Here is a 16,826-nt window from a genome sequence, read left to right on the forward strand (position 1 = left end):
ATATATGATTTGATTTTGATCATTTATGTGGGTCGCTCAACTCGTGACAAGAATGTCTAATTCCGACAGCAAGTGTATACAAATAGCAAATGTATTTTAAATCGCTCAAGAGGCGGGCTTATCACTTACATAAGCAACAATTTGAACCCGAAGAGTCAGTCGCTAATCTAAAGCGACACCTCATAAATCAGCCTGGCAGGCCGCGAGTAAATCATCAGATCTTAAATGTCAAGCTGTCGCCATGACGCTATATCAATTCGATTTAGCTGTACTAAAAATCACGGCAAGGCATTGTCAACAATCAAGTTTTATATGATCGTCGCCACGATTTATATGATCGCAATGGAGCGAATCAAATGCTCGATTAAACATGTATTTTTCAAGCTTATCGATCGAGTACTCTTCCAACAGCAATGGAATAAATTTAGATATTTTAAAGCACCATCTTTATGAATCCATTTCTTATAGTAAAGAATGTTTTGTCTATATAGAATAATAGGATATTATCCCTTATGAAAGTTCAATTATCCAGTGAGATCATTATTTTAGAGGGTATCTGCCATTCGTTCAGCTCCCGAACATTGCTTGTTTGTTGTGATTATAAATTATGGTCAGCTCCTCGCACTGTTTAATCGTAACATCTATATGCGAGCGAGCCAATAAAATAGATTTTATAGCCATATAGCCATAAGTTAGAGCGCATATATGACTTGTTAGTATGGGGCTGTCATAAATAATGTTCCTAATGCCGGGGCATAAAGAAGAATATCAAAATATCTTTTCAAAATCACAGCCGATCGATTATGGTTAATTTCATGGTGGCCATAAAGCACTACGGGGTCTTGGCCATGCATTTGTGATTTCATTCTATATTGTTGAATCACAAGACTCGCAATCGTACGGTTAAGAATCCAGTGCAAATTGTCCATAAATCGAGTCACATTTTCGATGAAGTGAAATTTATTTTCGGTAATCGTGAAGTGTGTGTGTCAGAAATAGAACTCAAGTTATTGATTGTTTTGATTTTATAGTAAATATATTTTTTGTCACTTCATATTGAGATATTAGTATTATCAATAATTGTTAAAAAACATATTTAATTAAAAATAAATAATATAATTATTTTTAATAAAAATCGATCTTGCCTTGGGCTCGTCCGGGATTTGAACCCGGGACCTCCCGCACCCTAAGCGGAAATCATACCCCTAGACCAACGAGCCAGTTGTTTGGAGCCAAGCAACTTAAATATAAAAGCACCGCAAAGAGAGATCACAAGACATGCAGCCAAAAGAAGTGCAAGAGAGGCCCCACAGTGGGAGCGAGAGAGCCAAAGAGCGCGCCAACACCAACTCTACGCGCCACTCTTCGCTCCAATGCACCGATAGACAGCAACAAGCAGCTGAGCAGAGCAGAGCAGAGCAAAGCAAAGCAAGTCTATTTATAGCACAAAAAGTTGCCATGCCGTTTGTCTAGCGTTTGTTGTGTGTTGTTGTTGTTGTTGTGTTTTTGTTGTTGCTGCTGCTGCTCTTGAGTGTTGACAACAAAACAAATTGTTTAACATGGACAACACAGCAATACAAAAGAAATATGATGCATGTAAATAAATTCAATTTGGAACAACACAAAATCAAAATGGAAGACAGCGCACAAGCAACAACAACAATGATAAAAGCAACAACAGTAAAGATACGACAGCAATAAAAACACGATCAACAGATCTTTCAGCAGAAATTGAACAATCAAAAAAATTATTACTGTAAACCAGAGCAAGAAAAAAAAGTCAGCAGAGATCCAAAAAAAATGCTGAGGTCGACTAGTAGATACACTTTTTAGAGCTAAGGTATTTAGAGGGAGGGCGAGTATGAGAGCTGATAATATATCTATTTAATAGAGAATTAAATTAAATCTCTATAGCAAACTAAATGAAGAAATTAATATGCTTTTGATAAGGGCAACAGAAACGACAGAAAATAAAATTGTCCAATTACTGTATGTATGTACATATCTGTATAGGGGCAATCGAAAGAACCATAGTAAAATCAATTGAAAAATCGTAGCTCGTTGCTCGCCTGACAGCTGATGGCGATAATTTTAAATCAAATCAATTGAATATTGTCACAATTAATTTACTTAACAGATATGTAAGCCCGACTGGGCTGGCGAATGATAATTGCGGCCAAGTGGCATTTCATTTGTACTTTTTTATTATTTGTAATTTTTTTTTTTATATATTAATTTTTTTTTTTTTTATTTGTTGTGCGCTGCTCATTGAATGTCAATTGGTTAAATGTATTCGATTTTATTGATTTTTAATTTCAGCCTGGGTGTTTTATGGCTGTCGCTGAGAGTTTGTCAAACGCTTGCGCAAATGCCGCGCCCACCTCAACGGTACGCCTCCCCCCGCACCCCGCTGCGTCCTCCTGCTGAGCCTCGATCAGCCGCAGCTCATGAAATTCAAATGTTATGGGCTCAAAAATTGTTGCAACTGGCATACGAAATATCAAATACGAATAGACGAAACGCAGCATCGACTTCTGATTGCGATTTGACTTTTAAATTCAAGACGATCGCCTACAGATCGAGCGCCAATCGAGAGCTATAATGGATGGCGTATCATCCATTCCAATCAACAGCTGTCGGCCGCAGCTTAGTTCATTGGATTGCAAATGCTTTGAATCAGTGTGATTTAGCTAGGAATTATCTCGGACAGTCTATTGATTAACAAGCGATTCAGCATGTGCAATCGATATGCGGAGTATAATACAGAATTATGTTAAATACACGGATCTTGAAGTCAATTTATGACAGTCGCAATGGGTCAGCATGTTATTAATGGGTCTATCGAAGGCGGAGGTCAACAATGAGACAGCTTCGGAACTTGTTCTACGGATAAATTATGAAAGATATAGTGATTTTCCAATTAGCTACGCGTTTATACCTAATGATTTCATTTTCTACGTGGTAAATTTTTAATATGGTGTTGCAATATAATCTAGAGAGAGAAGCGAATGCCTTTGTGCTTATAGTATTGCCCTAAGTAATCCGATACCTTTTTCAATAGTTTTAGAATTGCTTGGTTATGGGAAAATCATTTTAGATCCGCAAGTTAAGGGCAGATGAGATTGATGAAAATTGATCATGGTTTCCCACCTCACACAATGGCACCAAAATAAGACAAATTGCTTTCAATTAAAAAGGTTCTTTTATATTTTACTATATTGCTTGAACCTGTCATACATGTATGTATATAATATAGAGTATATTTAGTTAATATACAATGTATGGGGTATGTATAATATATGTGCACCAGGTATTTCTATATACATATATGGTATTTATACTAAATATAGTACACTTAATATATAAATGCTATTTAGTATTCTTGCTATTCTATTGCTATTCAAAAATATCTTCCTAGTCATTGAGCACAATCAAAGCTTACATATATTAGCAATGGTATATATAGGTCATACATTTCGTTAAATTCCTTTCAATTATTTATCAAAAGTAGTTGGAAAGATCTTAAACCAGTGACCCCGATTCGCAATACCTCTTAAGTAATTTACTTTATATTAAGCGGTATTTGTTTACTTTGCAATTACATTAGAGCTTGCCAGATAAGGAAATTAGCTGTTTTTAGCTCCAGCTACATATTATACACGGAAAAATAAACGCTATCAATCAATCAATCATGTAAAATGCCACAGTGCAATCTAACCTATTTGACTTTTAATTCTTAATTAATATTCAACTTAAATATTATATAATATACTATATATAATATACATCAAACATATTAGAATATTGCCTTTCCTATTATAGTTTTTATGGTAAGTGGAATGCTATAAAATGTGAGCTACAATTTCATATACTTCATATAAAATAATTTCATATAATTCGGACTCCTGCAGGATTCTGGTTGTATTTGAACACAATTTTAGTTCTTTTATTCGCTCTAAAAATTCTAAACTTTCAGATAGTTTTATGAAGTAGTTAGAAATATCTGAGTTTCCTACAAAATTCTTGAAAAATAGAAGAATTTACACATATAAACTGAAATGTAGTGAAGTATTTTTCCAGTTGTGATATGGTTTATGCTTTCTTTGAAACTATATTAAAGCCATTTCGCATAGCATATCAACTCATTCAAATCAAGGCGTGAGAATATTGGATATCTCGCTTTCATATCGTACTAATCTATTGCTGCCTAACTTATCTGAACATTTCTTAGATATTAGTTACATATTAATTCAAATAAAATCAGAATGACAAAGCTTTATCAGCCTTAGAGAGTGATGAAAATAATCAGAGGTGATCTTGATAAATTTCCTGCCTAAGAATATAGAATATACTATTTATAAGAACAAACAAAAAAGACAAACAACTTTTGTTGTCATTGTCTCGAATAATCTTTCTATATATTCACATATATAGGTATATGATCATGGAAATATATATAAATAAAAATAAAACATATTCATAAAAATAAATGCAGCTTGACTTTTCCGTAATAATTTCTGAAATATCTGGTGAAATGATATTTTTCAGTTGCTTGAAGATTCTTCATTGATGGATGCACATACAGTCGGTGCCAAAAGTACGCGCACACCTCATTCAAGTGCGGATTGTCAGACGCAGAAGCAACAAGTCTATAAACAAATAAATAAATTGAGACAAATGGAATTTTGTATTTTAATATACAAAGTTTTTTCCCCGTTCATTTTTCATTGTGAATTTCATTTATTTACTGCGCACTTTAAGTGTTTTTGCTATTGTGAATTATTTATTTATTATTATTTTTTTTTTGGGATTGATATGCGTTTACATAAAGAAATAACAAGACTTGATTTTGTTGTATTTTTGTAATATAATTTTTTATTATATGTATATTATATGATAAATGACTTAAGGGCTTATTGAATTTGTAATCGTATTATTATCCATAGTTATATGCGAATGGCTAAGAACTAGGTTAGGCTCTAAACAAGTACTAAAATTAAACAAAGCTTAAGTATCGCTAAGGTGTGTAAACAAAACCTGATAAACATACGATTTTCATACGATGCGATCCATATGCATGGATCGCATTTAGTTAGAACTGGAAGTCAGAGAAAACTTTGGTTGAACTTTGAGAACAAACTTTGATGTCTTAAAATATATATCAAATAATTAAATTAATTAACAAAACAAAACATTTGATTTGATTTGACAGAATTCCTTCACTTTTTACTCCTCGAGAATATCTATATACATATATGTATGTATATGCTGAATGTATATATATGTAATTAAGTTGTTGCTTTTGGATTCTTTGTTGTTGTCGTAGTGGTTGTTGTTGTTGTTGTTGTTGTTGTTGTATCTGTGGGTTAATCCGAAACTTAAATGTAAGTAGCGCCTCGACAAATCTACAGTTTAGTATCACAGAACAGCGAACGCGGCTGCCAGCGTCTTTGACATCCCCAAAGCGAAGCTGTGGCTCGCCTCCCCCTCCCTCGGCTTCTTCTCTCTCTTCTCTATCGCTTTTTGGTTTCTCCAGCTTCTTATTGATGAGCTGCGCCCATGCGCTGCCCGTACATGGCATACGGAGAGTAGTAGGGGCCCAGAGCAGCTGCAGCGGCCGCGGCGGCCGGGTTGAAGGCGCCGGCAGCGCCAAAGGGCGAGGGGGCGCCGCCCATGGCGCCCGGCGGCTTGCCGTATGGATGATAGCGGGCCGCTGCAGCGGCGGCGGACATGGGGCTGAGCGGGGGCGTTGGGTAGCCAGCGCGCAGGGCCGAGGGCGGAAAGAGTGTGCCGAGCAGGGACTGGGCCTGCGACTGGGCGAGCGCGGCGGCAGCGGCGGCCGGATCGGAGAGGTTGCCCGTGTGGGTGCGCAGATGGGTGAAGAGCTCGTCGGAGGTCTGGAAACGCTTGCCGCAGTAGGCGTCGCCCACCACCCAGCTGCAGACGTAGGGCGCCGAGCGGGCAGCGGCCGCATTGGCAGCAGCGGCAGCCGCCGCCTGGGAGTAGGGATGCGCCTGCGGGAGTCCGGCGCTGGCCATGGCCATGCCGTACTTCTGGTGCTCGCACTGGGTGCAGCCGGCCGGGCAGGGGGCGCCCATCAGCATCTGTTGCGTGTGTGCGGAGTAGGGGCAGCCGGGGCAGTACGGATCCTTGCAGACGGGCACGATGGCCTCGCCGCCGGCGGGCGTCTTGATGCGCTGGTAGCTGATGTACGGATTGGGCTGTCCGGCCGGGCCGGCTCCGGCTCCGGGATAGCCGCCATTGGCCGCTGCGGCCAGCATCGCCGCATGATGGTGCGAGAAGCCGCCGGCGAACGGCGGCCGGAAGGCGGGATTCGCATGCTGCTCCATGCCGGGCGGACAGCAGAGCGCCGACAACGGATTCAGACCGTACGGACCGGCCGCCTTGTAGGCGGCTGCGGCGGCAGCTGCCGCAGCGGCCATGCTGCTCATCTCCTTGGGATGCTGGGCGGTGCCGTTGGCATTGTTCAGCACCTCCATGCCGGAGCGCACGATGGGGCTGGCGCCGCGCTGCGAGCTGCCGGCGGGCGAGACGGTCTTCCGGCTGGCGTCGTGTGGCGTGGTGGCTAGAGGCTCCGGCTTGTCTGTGGGCGTGGCATTTGACTTGTTGCGCGACGGCACGCGCTCCTGGGCGCCCGTAGAGCTCTTGGAGCTGGGCCGCGGCAGCTCCTCGCTGGCGCTGCTCTTGAAGCTGTTCTGGTTCTGTTGGCTGAGCACGTTCGTCTCGTACGGCTTGAAGGCCAGCTTCACCTCGCTGCCAAGCGTGGTGCTTCCAATGGTGCTGCTGATGGGCGTGCTCGACTTGGGCGACTTGGCCTGGCTGGGCGACTTGGCCGTGCCCATGTCGGCGCTGCTCGACGAGCTCGACGAGGTGGACGACGAGGAGCAGGTGCCCGACTTCTTGCTCTTGTCCACGGCCAGCAGCGGCTTCACTGCCGACGAATCGGCGCCAATCTGTGAGCAGGTCTGGGCCAGCAAAGCCAGCGGACTTTTCTTGGCATCCATCTGCAGAGAAACGAGAGGAGAGGAGGAAAACTTTTGATTAGCTTTAGAATCTTAGAACTTTCCTAAAATTATTAATGAAATTTTGGGATAAACATTTGATATCTTGAACAAATGTGAAACGGAGATAAATTAATTTTTATAATTTTATATATTTTTTATTTTTTTTTTTTATAAATTGACTATATGTTTGAATCTATCTATAAATGAATTTTTGTCTTTTTCACTAAATATTTAAAAAGCTTTTCTTGTTTATTTTTAGTTTAAAAATTGGTTTAATAAATATATTTTGCTATGTACATTTTTGTACATATTTTTTAATGTTTTTATATATTATAATATTTTAATACAATTACTGCTTTATTTTGAATGTACTTATATTTATGCAATTTCAAATTTAGTTTTTTTTTTTTATTCTTTGTAAATTAATGTCTCAATAAATAACACATTTTTGTACCAGCAACAGCAGAATATATTTAGAATTTGCATAAATATGATGAAGCAAAGTAAAACATTAAAATTTTTGTTGATATATGTATAATTTGTGTTAACAAATTATTTCAGGCATATACCATTTTTTTTTCTTTTTCATATAAAAATATTTATTTATTGCAATAGCTTGTGCTACAATTTGCATCTTAAAATTTTGTTTAAAAATAATTTGTTTAAGCATGGAACACTTTTTTCATTTATCTGGCAAAACAAAATAAAATTATATTTGTTGGGAACACAAAAACTAATTTGAAATTTTTGTATATGTTCATTTTAAATTTACTGCAGCTAAATTATTATCTTGTTTTCAACTGTTTCAATTAGCCAGATACAAATGCCACAAATTATCACAAATGTTTTATTTTTTTCATTAAAAATTCATATTTCAGCTGAAACTCGAATTCGGTTTTAAAAACGAAAATGTTTTATGACTCTTTCTGTTCTAATTAACTTTTGTTATTACGTTAACAATTTTTTTTTTGTTAATCTTCCCATATAAATGTTTTTTTTTAATTTTTTTTTTTTCGGTTAAAGCAACCCATTTTAACATTTAAATGAAATTCCCAGCAATTTTTAATTTTGCTATTTTCACTTATTTTTTGTAACATTTTCAAGAGTTTTGGATTGCAATTTTTTTGTTGAATAATATTTTTACTCATTCATCAAAGTGTTTTTTGTTGAATACAAAAATGTTAACAGCAAAAATGAATTTTTTTTGTTTGCTCCATATTTTTTTCTGAGCTCAACTTTGATGTGTTAACAAATAATACTAACCGTTGTTGGCAATGGAGCCAGATAATCCGGTTGTAGGTATTGATTGTTGCCGATGGTAACAACACCACCGCCGCCTTCCAAGACAACCATAGCGGAGCTGTTGGCGATTGTCCTAATAGAGTAATCCACAGAGGATGCTGAACAAGATCTGTCAGCGGCTGGCTGATGTGTGTTGGGGTAATCCAAGTAAAATGCGACGGCAAAACTTGATTTTTGAAATTTTCTTTTTCAGATTTGGTTGTTTCTTGGATTATTTCCTTGAAATAATTCCAGGGTATTATTCACAAATTTACTTTTCTTGAATTTCTTGTTGATTTCAGAAATTGCTTGCGTTCACTGTTTTGACAAGTGGCCAAGTGGCGTATCTTTCACTTTTTGTTGTGGCTGTTCAAGCACTTTACACGCCGAACGTTCTGACAGCCGTGCGCTCTGTCAGATACAAATACTTATGCAGAGAGGCAGAGAGATACACAGATACACAAGTGTTGTTGCTGGTAGAGTTTGCTTTTTGCTTTCCGTTTTAGGCTTTTTTCCGAACACGTCTGAACGCATCGAAGGCTAAACTCGAACTGAATTGTCTGAATATGCCGTTCGGTGACTTGCGTTAGAGTGAAGCGAAAATCCGCTCTCAGCAATGTGTGTGCTCACGCTGCAGCTCTCTTTGCTCTCTGGCTGCGGTGCGCTCAAAACCGGTAAGCAGCGCTGCACAGCGCTTGAGCGTGTTGGTGCAAGGAGAGGCGAGCGTGCTGTGCGAGCGAGCTGCACTGTGTGTAATTTTCAAATATGGCGTACTTTTTGCCCAATCACATCGCATGCGCCATGCAATGGAAGCCGTAAAGTGGCCTAGCAGGTTTTTTGTTTTTGTTTTTGTACAATCAGTCAGCTGCATGGGCATGTGTGGCTCGCTGGCTCAGTGGCTGTTTGCAACACGGCAACACTCGATGTGAGAGCAACAGTTGAGCGCGAGAGCGGCGCTCTTTCAGTTTTTTCGTGCTGGTAGCTGTAGCTGTGGCCGTAGCTGGCTGCCGCGGAAGTTCGCCTTTGACGCGCACTTTAATTTTATCTTCACACATATGTCACGCGCCTCAGCAGCTCACACTCAATCTAGCTAGCGCTCCCGCTTGCTCTCCCGCTCGCTCTCCCACTCAGTCGGCTGTCAACACCAGGCCATTCGACGCTCAGTCTCATTGTCTTCGCTGAGATTTGTTTCTCAGTCACTCAACACTTAACCACTCTTCTTTTTATGCAATCGCCTCTGCTGCTCGCTCGCTCGCTTTAATGTCATATATAAAAATTAATTTGTTTGCCGCTCTCTCCATTGCCCCATCGGATGCGGAGCTCTGAGCGCAGAGCGCTGCCGAGTGTGCTTACCCACAATTCCCACTTCGACGACTCCGCTCGCTGATTCTCACTTCACTCTGACTGTGACTCGAGCATTGTTTAGCGTTTTTCGATTAACTTCTGGATTCTGTTTTGTGGTTTGTTTTCCACAAGAGCTTCTGTTTGTTGTTTAAGTGGAAATCGTTGTTTTGTCGCCGTGTCAAAGTTGTACCAAACAATTTTTCACATGTTTTGTTCGCTAGTAATCGTCTCTTGTACATACATACACATATATGTGTAGGTTTATGCATGCACATGTGTCTGTGTGTGTCTTAATTAAGCTTCGCCATAAGTGCACACAAGTTGCGCTGTGTGCGCGAGCGAAAGAGGAAGAATGTCAGGGGGTCATGTGAGGGGGAAGAGATCAGTTGCACATGTGCTTGGCGTTGCCACATGATGAACTTTGGACTTTTTAATAGTTTAATGGTTGCTCAAGTTCATGTATTTTTAATAATACAGCCCACTGAGTAGCTGTTAATGGTTTCGCTCATACTAAACAAGGCTTCAATTAAAATTACTTTCTGTTTACTACTTTTTCGGCTATGTAACGTAATTTCAGGCGAAAGGATAAATCGGAATATATATAAAATAAGATTATAATAATAGATGCAACAAAATAAAATTTTAATTATAAAATATAATATAATATAATATTAAATTAATAATTGTGTTAGGTAATTTCAATATTTTTGGTTTAAAACTTGATTCTTTTATTGCCAAAAATGGGATTTAAATGGAATTTCAATGTTAGAGAATTTCCTATGGATGAGATTAGCCTGGACATCTGTAAGATCTGTAAGATTACATAATCTTCGAGTGCTGCACACAGATAATGCAACTTAAGTAACTAGAGATTTTTGAAAATCAGCTAAAGATGAAGATGTAGATAAAGATTTCGCCCGATAAACCGATTACAGGTATTTACGCAATCGCACAAATACCTAACGGCTCAGCAGGTAGATCAATGCAGCTCTATTTACTAGAGTCTTGGGCCAAGGGCAAGGCCTTTCGCAGAAAATGATGGATTTATTAGGGAAAAGCGTGTTGGTTCACAAATGCGGCTTAGACGTAATTTGCGGCTTTTTGGCCAAGAACGAGAAGGTGATGGCAGTTGGCAGTTGGTTGTTTTCAGTCCGGGCTCATTTGCGTTAAATGCCAAAATAAATATGCATTGTATACAAGTGAGTGAGTAAGTAAAGGGAGAGTAAGAGAGAGAGAGGGAGAGGAGGAGAGCAAGAGCAAGTGCGTTGCACGTAAGTAATTCATATTTTTACGGTTACTTTGTCAGCGTCATAAATTTTGCGGGGCATGTGAATTATTTACTAGCAATGCGAACGCAAATGGCACCCGAGATGCTTCTACTACTACTACATACAGCTACCGAGGGGTGGGGAAGAGGTAGGAGGCGGGGGAGGGGGAAGGGGGCGTCAGGCGTCGGGGTTGCCATATAAATAACACAAAATATTATAAATTACACGCAGGGATGTAAAAACGCTGAGCAGAAGCGAAAAAATTTGTAGCCGCGAAAACATTTATGTATATAGGTATCTCTCTGTGTGTGTGTGTGTGTGAGTGTATGTGTGTGTGTGGAGAGAATATAAAAAGGAGGCAGAGCACATAAAATTAACCACATATTTCTTCATTTTTATGGCATTTATTATCACAGAAATGTTTGTGTGATAAAAGCGAAGCACAGCGCAAAAGGCGAACGATGAACGATGGCTGCGACGGCAACGACGACGACGACGACGATGGCGATGGCGCAAAAGGCAGCCATAAAAATGCAGCCATTTACCTTTTGATTTATGCACAGCAACAACAACAACATCAACTACGACAGCAGCACAGTTAAGAACGGTCGTTGGGGCGGCGGGGGCGTGGCACGCATATTGCCATCATGAAAATAAAAAATAACTGCAAAACAAGCAGCGCGAAAATAATGCAATAAATTTGACATTATCTGCGTTAATATAAAGGTAGTACGACCCTATCGAGGTCGCAAGAGAACTCCAACAAGATGTCATAAGACCCGAAATAGTCGAATCATACAAATCATAGCTGTTAAATAGTTGATTTTGCTGATAAAAAAAGAACTGAAAAACAAACTGCAATAAATTGAGTAGAGCCCATATGTGATTCAGTACACACACATATATATATATATACTAACAATAACTCACATAAAAAAGGATATACAACATCCTGCATGCCCTCTGGGTGGCTAGAGAGAGAAAGAGAGAGTGAGAAAGGGAAGCAGCGCGAGAAGGACAGCAAAGGTAGAGCTACCGAAAGACCGACTGTCGATAATTTATTGACAACAATTTATCTCGCAATAGTAACGAGCAGGAAAAACATACACATAAACACACGCACACACACACACACACACACACACGAGCACAGAAGGAAGAAAAATAGCCCCTGGCTTTGGTGACATTGAAATTTAACAACAAAAGATTCTTTAGAATAATTTCGATGTTGTCTTTTTTTTTTTTTGCAAAACGTCGAAATAACCCCGTGTGGAACCCCTAGAAATACCCAATCGGGGGTAGATTAATAAACCAAATTAATGGCTGCATTGTCGCAAAACGAAACAAAGCAAAATTTGGGCTAAAAAAATATGTGACACGTGCAGAAAGACCGAAAGACAAATTGACTATATAAATTTTATTGCCTTTGCTATTGGGTATTAATTGATTGCAAGAAAAGGTAAAAGGGAGTTGCCTAAGGCACATGGGACAGGGCTGACGGACAGGAAAAGCCGGGAAAGCGAAATTCATGAAAAATCTATGTTATGTAAAGTCGAAGTAGCCATTGAGGTATTTATGCGAATATTTATCGATATTATATATATAATATATAATATATTTCGAATACCTAAAATGATATTTACTTTATAAGATAATATAATTATTTGGGGGAAAAAACAAAGAAAATATAAAAACCCTATTACTTAAAAATAAACTATTAAATATTTCTTAAATTATTCTAAAATTCCATTCACAAAAATCTGTAGTTATAACAAAGAGTGAAATAAATTGGAATAGAAATATTTAATTTATTATATATAAAATATTTAGAGGTTAAGAATATATAAAATTTGTAGTATTATCAAAATATATGTTATATTATTGAATATTTTCATACATGATACTTAAATTGAATATTAAGAGTATTATTTATCTTTGAAGATCACATAAATGCGCTCTTTTTGAACATTTTTACCAGATATATATATTTAATGTAGAAATGTTTTACTTTCATCAAGAATTTTCTATTTACATATATTCATATGGAATAGAATATACTTATGTAGATCAGCTTTAGTCAGGTTTTATAGATTTGCTTTCCTCATTAGAAGAAATTAATTTACATAAAACTTCATAAAACTATGAATTATATTTAAAACTTGTATTAATGTAGTAAAGAAAACCTTAATCTGGATTTAAGAAAATAAGACTAGAATAAAAATATAATTCACTAATTGTAAAATATGTTTTTCTATATCATACTCTATTATCTTAGTATAGTTCATAGGCAAAACATTTCTCTATAATCAGCGGCACTCAGAGTAATATATCTTCGAGCTTCCTCCACTCGAAAAGAGAAAGTCGAATATGGGAAATAGAAGCATTATATTTTAAGGAATGACAACTAAATAAACGACAACTGCAGTTCGAGCAGCGCATAAAAATCTCGGAGAGCAACAAAATCAAGAAGAAAAGAAGAAGAAGAAGCAGAAGTAGAGAAAACAATTGCATAAACATATCCTTTTTTGTTCGGGAGTCGCATTCAGCTGCGTAAATATTTATGAGCGAACATAAAAATGTTTACGACCTTCGCCATTTAATAGCCCAAAGCAGGTCCCCGGCGACGAATCCGGACTTCGATTCCGACTGGCGCTACACGGCGTAGCTAGACGGAGACGGAGACAGAGACAGAGTGGGAGAGGGAATACCGCTGTTGTCGTCTCTTGTGTTGTTGATAAAGAGCACATAAATTATGGTCTATACATCATGAATATCTATCGATGCCAGGTATCGCCCGAGTCTGAGCTCGAGTCGAAGCCGGTGCCGTAGCCGGAGACCGTCGAGGTCGTTTAGGGCCCGCAGAGACGTAGTCGCATGTTTATTGATTTGCTTTCGACGGCGTTGCTAATTTCTGCCACAATGTGGAAACTCAAAGGACTTTGTCACTCGCGAGGATATTGCGCAGCGGCAACAACTGCCAAATGCGGTCAATCAAGGACTGGCTGCAAGGCGGGCCAACAGCCGGGCTGACACATGGGCGGGCAAGGACAGACTGACAGACAGGCAGACGGACAGACAGCCAGGCAGCCAGGCATTGTCCTTGATTTATGGTGCTCATTAATTTCGCTGCCACCAGAGCTGACACTTCTGCGTATGTCACTCCCCTCACACACAGAGAGAGTGAGAGAGAGAGAGAGGGAGAGGACGAGCGACAAATAATTTTATTGACGGTCTGTGTTTGGTTTTTAATTGTCCTTCAAGTTGTTCAGCTGCCTCAGCGCAGCACGTGATAATTGCTCATTTTATGACGCATTTATCAAAGTATCTCAAGCTATGCCTCTGGCTCTCCCTCTGCCTCTCCCTCTCTCCTTGTCTCTTACCCCCTCTAGCTGACTCGTCCCGGCTGGCCTTGTCACGCGTCATTTATTTGCCTGCTTGGCCGTGACAGTTGTTGATTGCGATTTTCCGGTGCGCTTTGTCCCTTTTCGGCTCTATCAAATTTGTTCAGGAAATAGTTGCTTAGCAAGTATGTCCTGCGGCAGGCAATGCCTATTTTCAGAACTGCTAAGACTTGTCCCTCTAAAGACTTGACTTGCTGATATCCTTGTCCATCGATTAAGTAGAAGTGTTATAGTTGAGTAGAAGGTTTACTCTGCTCTAACCATACGATCCATATACTTAACATATAGATTTTTGCAATGTTGATTATACTCTCAATGGATCACATAGCGCTCTCGTGCAATGGGTCAACTTATAGAGCTCTATTGATCTGAACCTTCTATATAAAATTGAAGCAAAATAAAGTCAACTCTTCCTACATTGAGTGTCCATCTTAGTCGATTCTATTCACAACTCTATTAGCGTTCACAGAGTATATAATATAGCATGGCGTACAGAACTGTCTATATTCGACGGACCCATTTGGAAACCCTATATCTTTTGACAGGAAAGGTAGATAATTTAATGACATACAGCGGCAGTCCAAGCTGTCTATGCATAGTATAAGCTAAATTCAGAATAAACAGATTTCGTTAATGCCCTAGAAGTCCATGCAAGCTGATGTAAACGTTTATAGGACTAACTCCCTTGCAAACAAAATGTTACACGAAATAAAGAACCCAGAGATGAAAGCAACGAAGCAGCGAGCAAGACGGGCCAGGCGGTAATTGTGGCTCTGTTGAAATGACAGGCTGACAGCAGAATTCACACTTCATTTAAGACAACTCACAGCTCTCAGCTCGCAGCTCTCGCACGGTTCGCATCCCGATCCCAGACGCATTGCCGATCCCAGTTCACGGCCCCGCCGAGTGCTAATGTAGCGCATAATAATTTTGTACTAAATTAAATAGTGCGTGGGTCGGTCCGTCCGGTGGCTCTGTCTGTCTTTTCGTCTGCATCTTCGTCTCAGTCTCTTAACGTGTTCGTCGGCGAATCGCTGAATCGTTTCTCATGCACGCCGCGACGCCGACAGCGACGCAGCCACTTGAAACGTGAAAGGATATAATTTAGTTTTTATTGCACGTTGTTAAGGTTTTTGCTGTTCCTGTTGCTGTTGCTGTTGCTGTCCGAATAGTTGGACTGACCATGGCTAAGTACACAGGCGAGTGAGGACTCATCAGTTATGCATGGCATGTTTGTTTTTTAAAGGGTCCTTTACGACTCTACTTCACTCCACTCTACTCTACTCTACTCTACTCTCGGCTCGCAGCTCTCCCGTCCGGTGCTCATTCGCTTTTTGTGTTAATTTATTGATGTGCCGCTTAGCGTCACGTGTCCGAGCAACGTCTCCTAGGACAAGGAGGCTCGCGAGGCACCATTCCAGCCGAGCCCGGCTCTCTTTGATGTTTCATAAATCACAGCTGTTTCCATTTTATAAATACATGCAACATTCATGGCTGATGTTCTTTTTTACGACAAACTAAAATAAGTCAGCAGCTGTGTCTTGCTTAGCTGGTGTTTACTGTACTTAGCAAGGCATAGGTATTTTGTTCTTACTGAATTTTATTAATTTTACAGCGAGTCTTTGTCTGCTTGGGACGTTCAGCGCATATTACAAAAAGCGATTCATGATGTAATAAAAAATAATTACAATAAAATATTCTAAGTGGATTATATTGTATATAAATTTATAATAAAATAAACAAATCGTAATTTAATTTTTTTATAACTAAAAAAATAGCTTACTGAAAATAATATTAAATAAAAAATTATAAGAAATAATAGGTTAAATTAATGTATAATTATTACAAAGAAATAATTAAATAAATAATATTTAATATTTAAATAAAATTAAAAAAAAATAAATAGAATATGTGATTTGGCTATTAAACAGAAATTAATTTATTAAATTCAATTAAGTAAATAAATTAATGAAATAAAATTAAAAATATTTATTTGTTAATAAATAATAAGAAAATATTATTTTTATTTATTTGTATTTTTTTTTTTTTTAATAAGTAAAAATAAGTATATTATCTGTAATTTGTGGTAAAATGAATATATTTTCGTATGAAATAATAAGATAAATTAATGTATAATTATTACAAAAAAAATAATTAAATAAATAATATTTAATATTTAAATAAAATAAAAAAATAAAAAAATAAATAAATAAGAAAATAAATAAATAGAATATGTGATTTGGCTATTAAACAGAAATTAATTTATTAAATTAAATTAAGTAAATAAATTAATTAAATAAAATTAAAAACATTTATTTGTTAATAAATAATAAGAAAATATTATTTTTTATTTTTTTTATTTTATTTTTAATAAGTATAAGTATATTATCTGTAATTTGTAATTATATAAACGCAGAGCTTAGTGGTAAAATGATTATATTTTCGTGTGACCTCAACATTAAATGTACGCAAAACTAATGTAGATTTAAATGACATACTCGATTGAG

At 38.2% G+C, this 16,826-nt stretch overlaps 1 protein-coding gene, 1 long non-coding RNA gene and 1 other non-coding gene across 3 annotated transcripts; 1 reads left to right on the top strand and 2 right to left on the bottom strand.

Moving 5' to 3' along the window:
* Positions 1-1,148: 1,148 nt before the first annotated feature.
* Positions 1,149-1,220, bottom strand: TRNAP-AGG (transfer RNA proline (anticodon AGG)). The gene has a single exon. It is a non-coding gene; the product is annotated as a tRNA-Pro (tRNA).
* A 3,627-nt stretch (positions 1,221-4,847) lies between these two features.
* On the bottom strand, positions 4,848-8,878 carry noc (zinc finger protein no ocelli). Its single transcript, XM_018004673.2, has 2 exons — positions 8,289-8,878; positions 4,848-7,025 (listed from the first exon to the last, which is right to left on the bottom strand). Exons 1-2 carry the CDS (start codon positions 8,376-8,378, stop codon positions 5,541-5,543), a joined length of 1,575 nt encoding a protein of 524 aa, XP_017860162.1. The 5' UTR covers positions 8,379-8,878; the 3' UTR covers positions 4,848-5,540.
* An 894-nt stretch (positions 8,879-9,772) lies between these two features.
* Positions 9,773-12,138, top strand: LOC149269968 (uncharacterized). The gene is made up of 2 exons (XR_016269025.1): positions 9,773-10,921; positions 11,335-12,138. It is a non-coding gene; the product is annotated as an uncharacterized LOC149269968 (long non-coding RNA).
* The last annotated feature ends 4,688 nt before the right edge of the window (positions 12,139-16,826 follow it).

This window comes from Drosophila arizonae, chromosome 3, assembly GCF_054131065.1.
Source record: "Drosophila arizonae isolate 15081-1271.41 chromosome 3, UAZ_ARI_1.0, whole genome shotgun sequence".
NCBI classification, from domain to species: domain Eukaryota; kingdom Metazoa; phylum Arthropoda; class Insecta; order Diptera; family Drosophilidae; genus Drosophila; species Drosophila arizonae.

Bases quoted from the DNA above. Each gene is read 5' to 3' on its own strand.
- noc (XM_018004673.2), bottom strand. From the start codon at position 8,378: ATGGTTGTCTTGGAAGGCGGCGGTGGTGTTGTTACCATCGGCAACAAT. The intron at 7,026-8,288 runs GTTAGTATTATT...GTTTCTCTGCAG, and splicing joins TGGCTCCATTGCCAACAACG to ATGGATGCCAAGAAAAGTCC.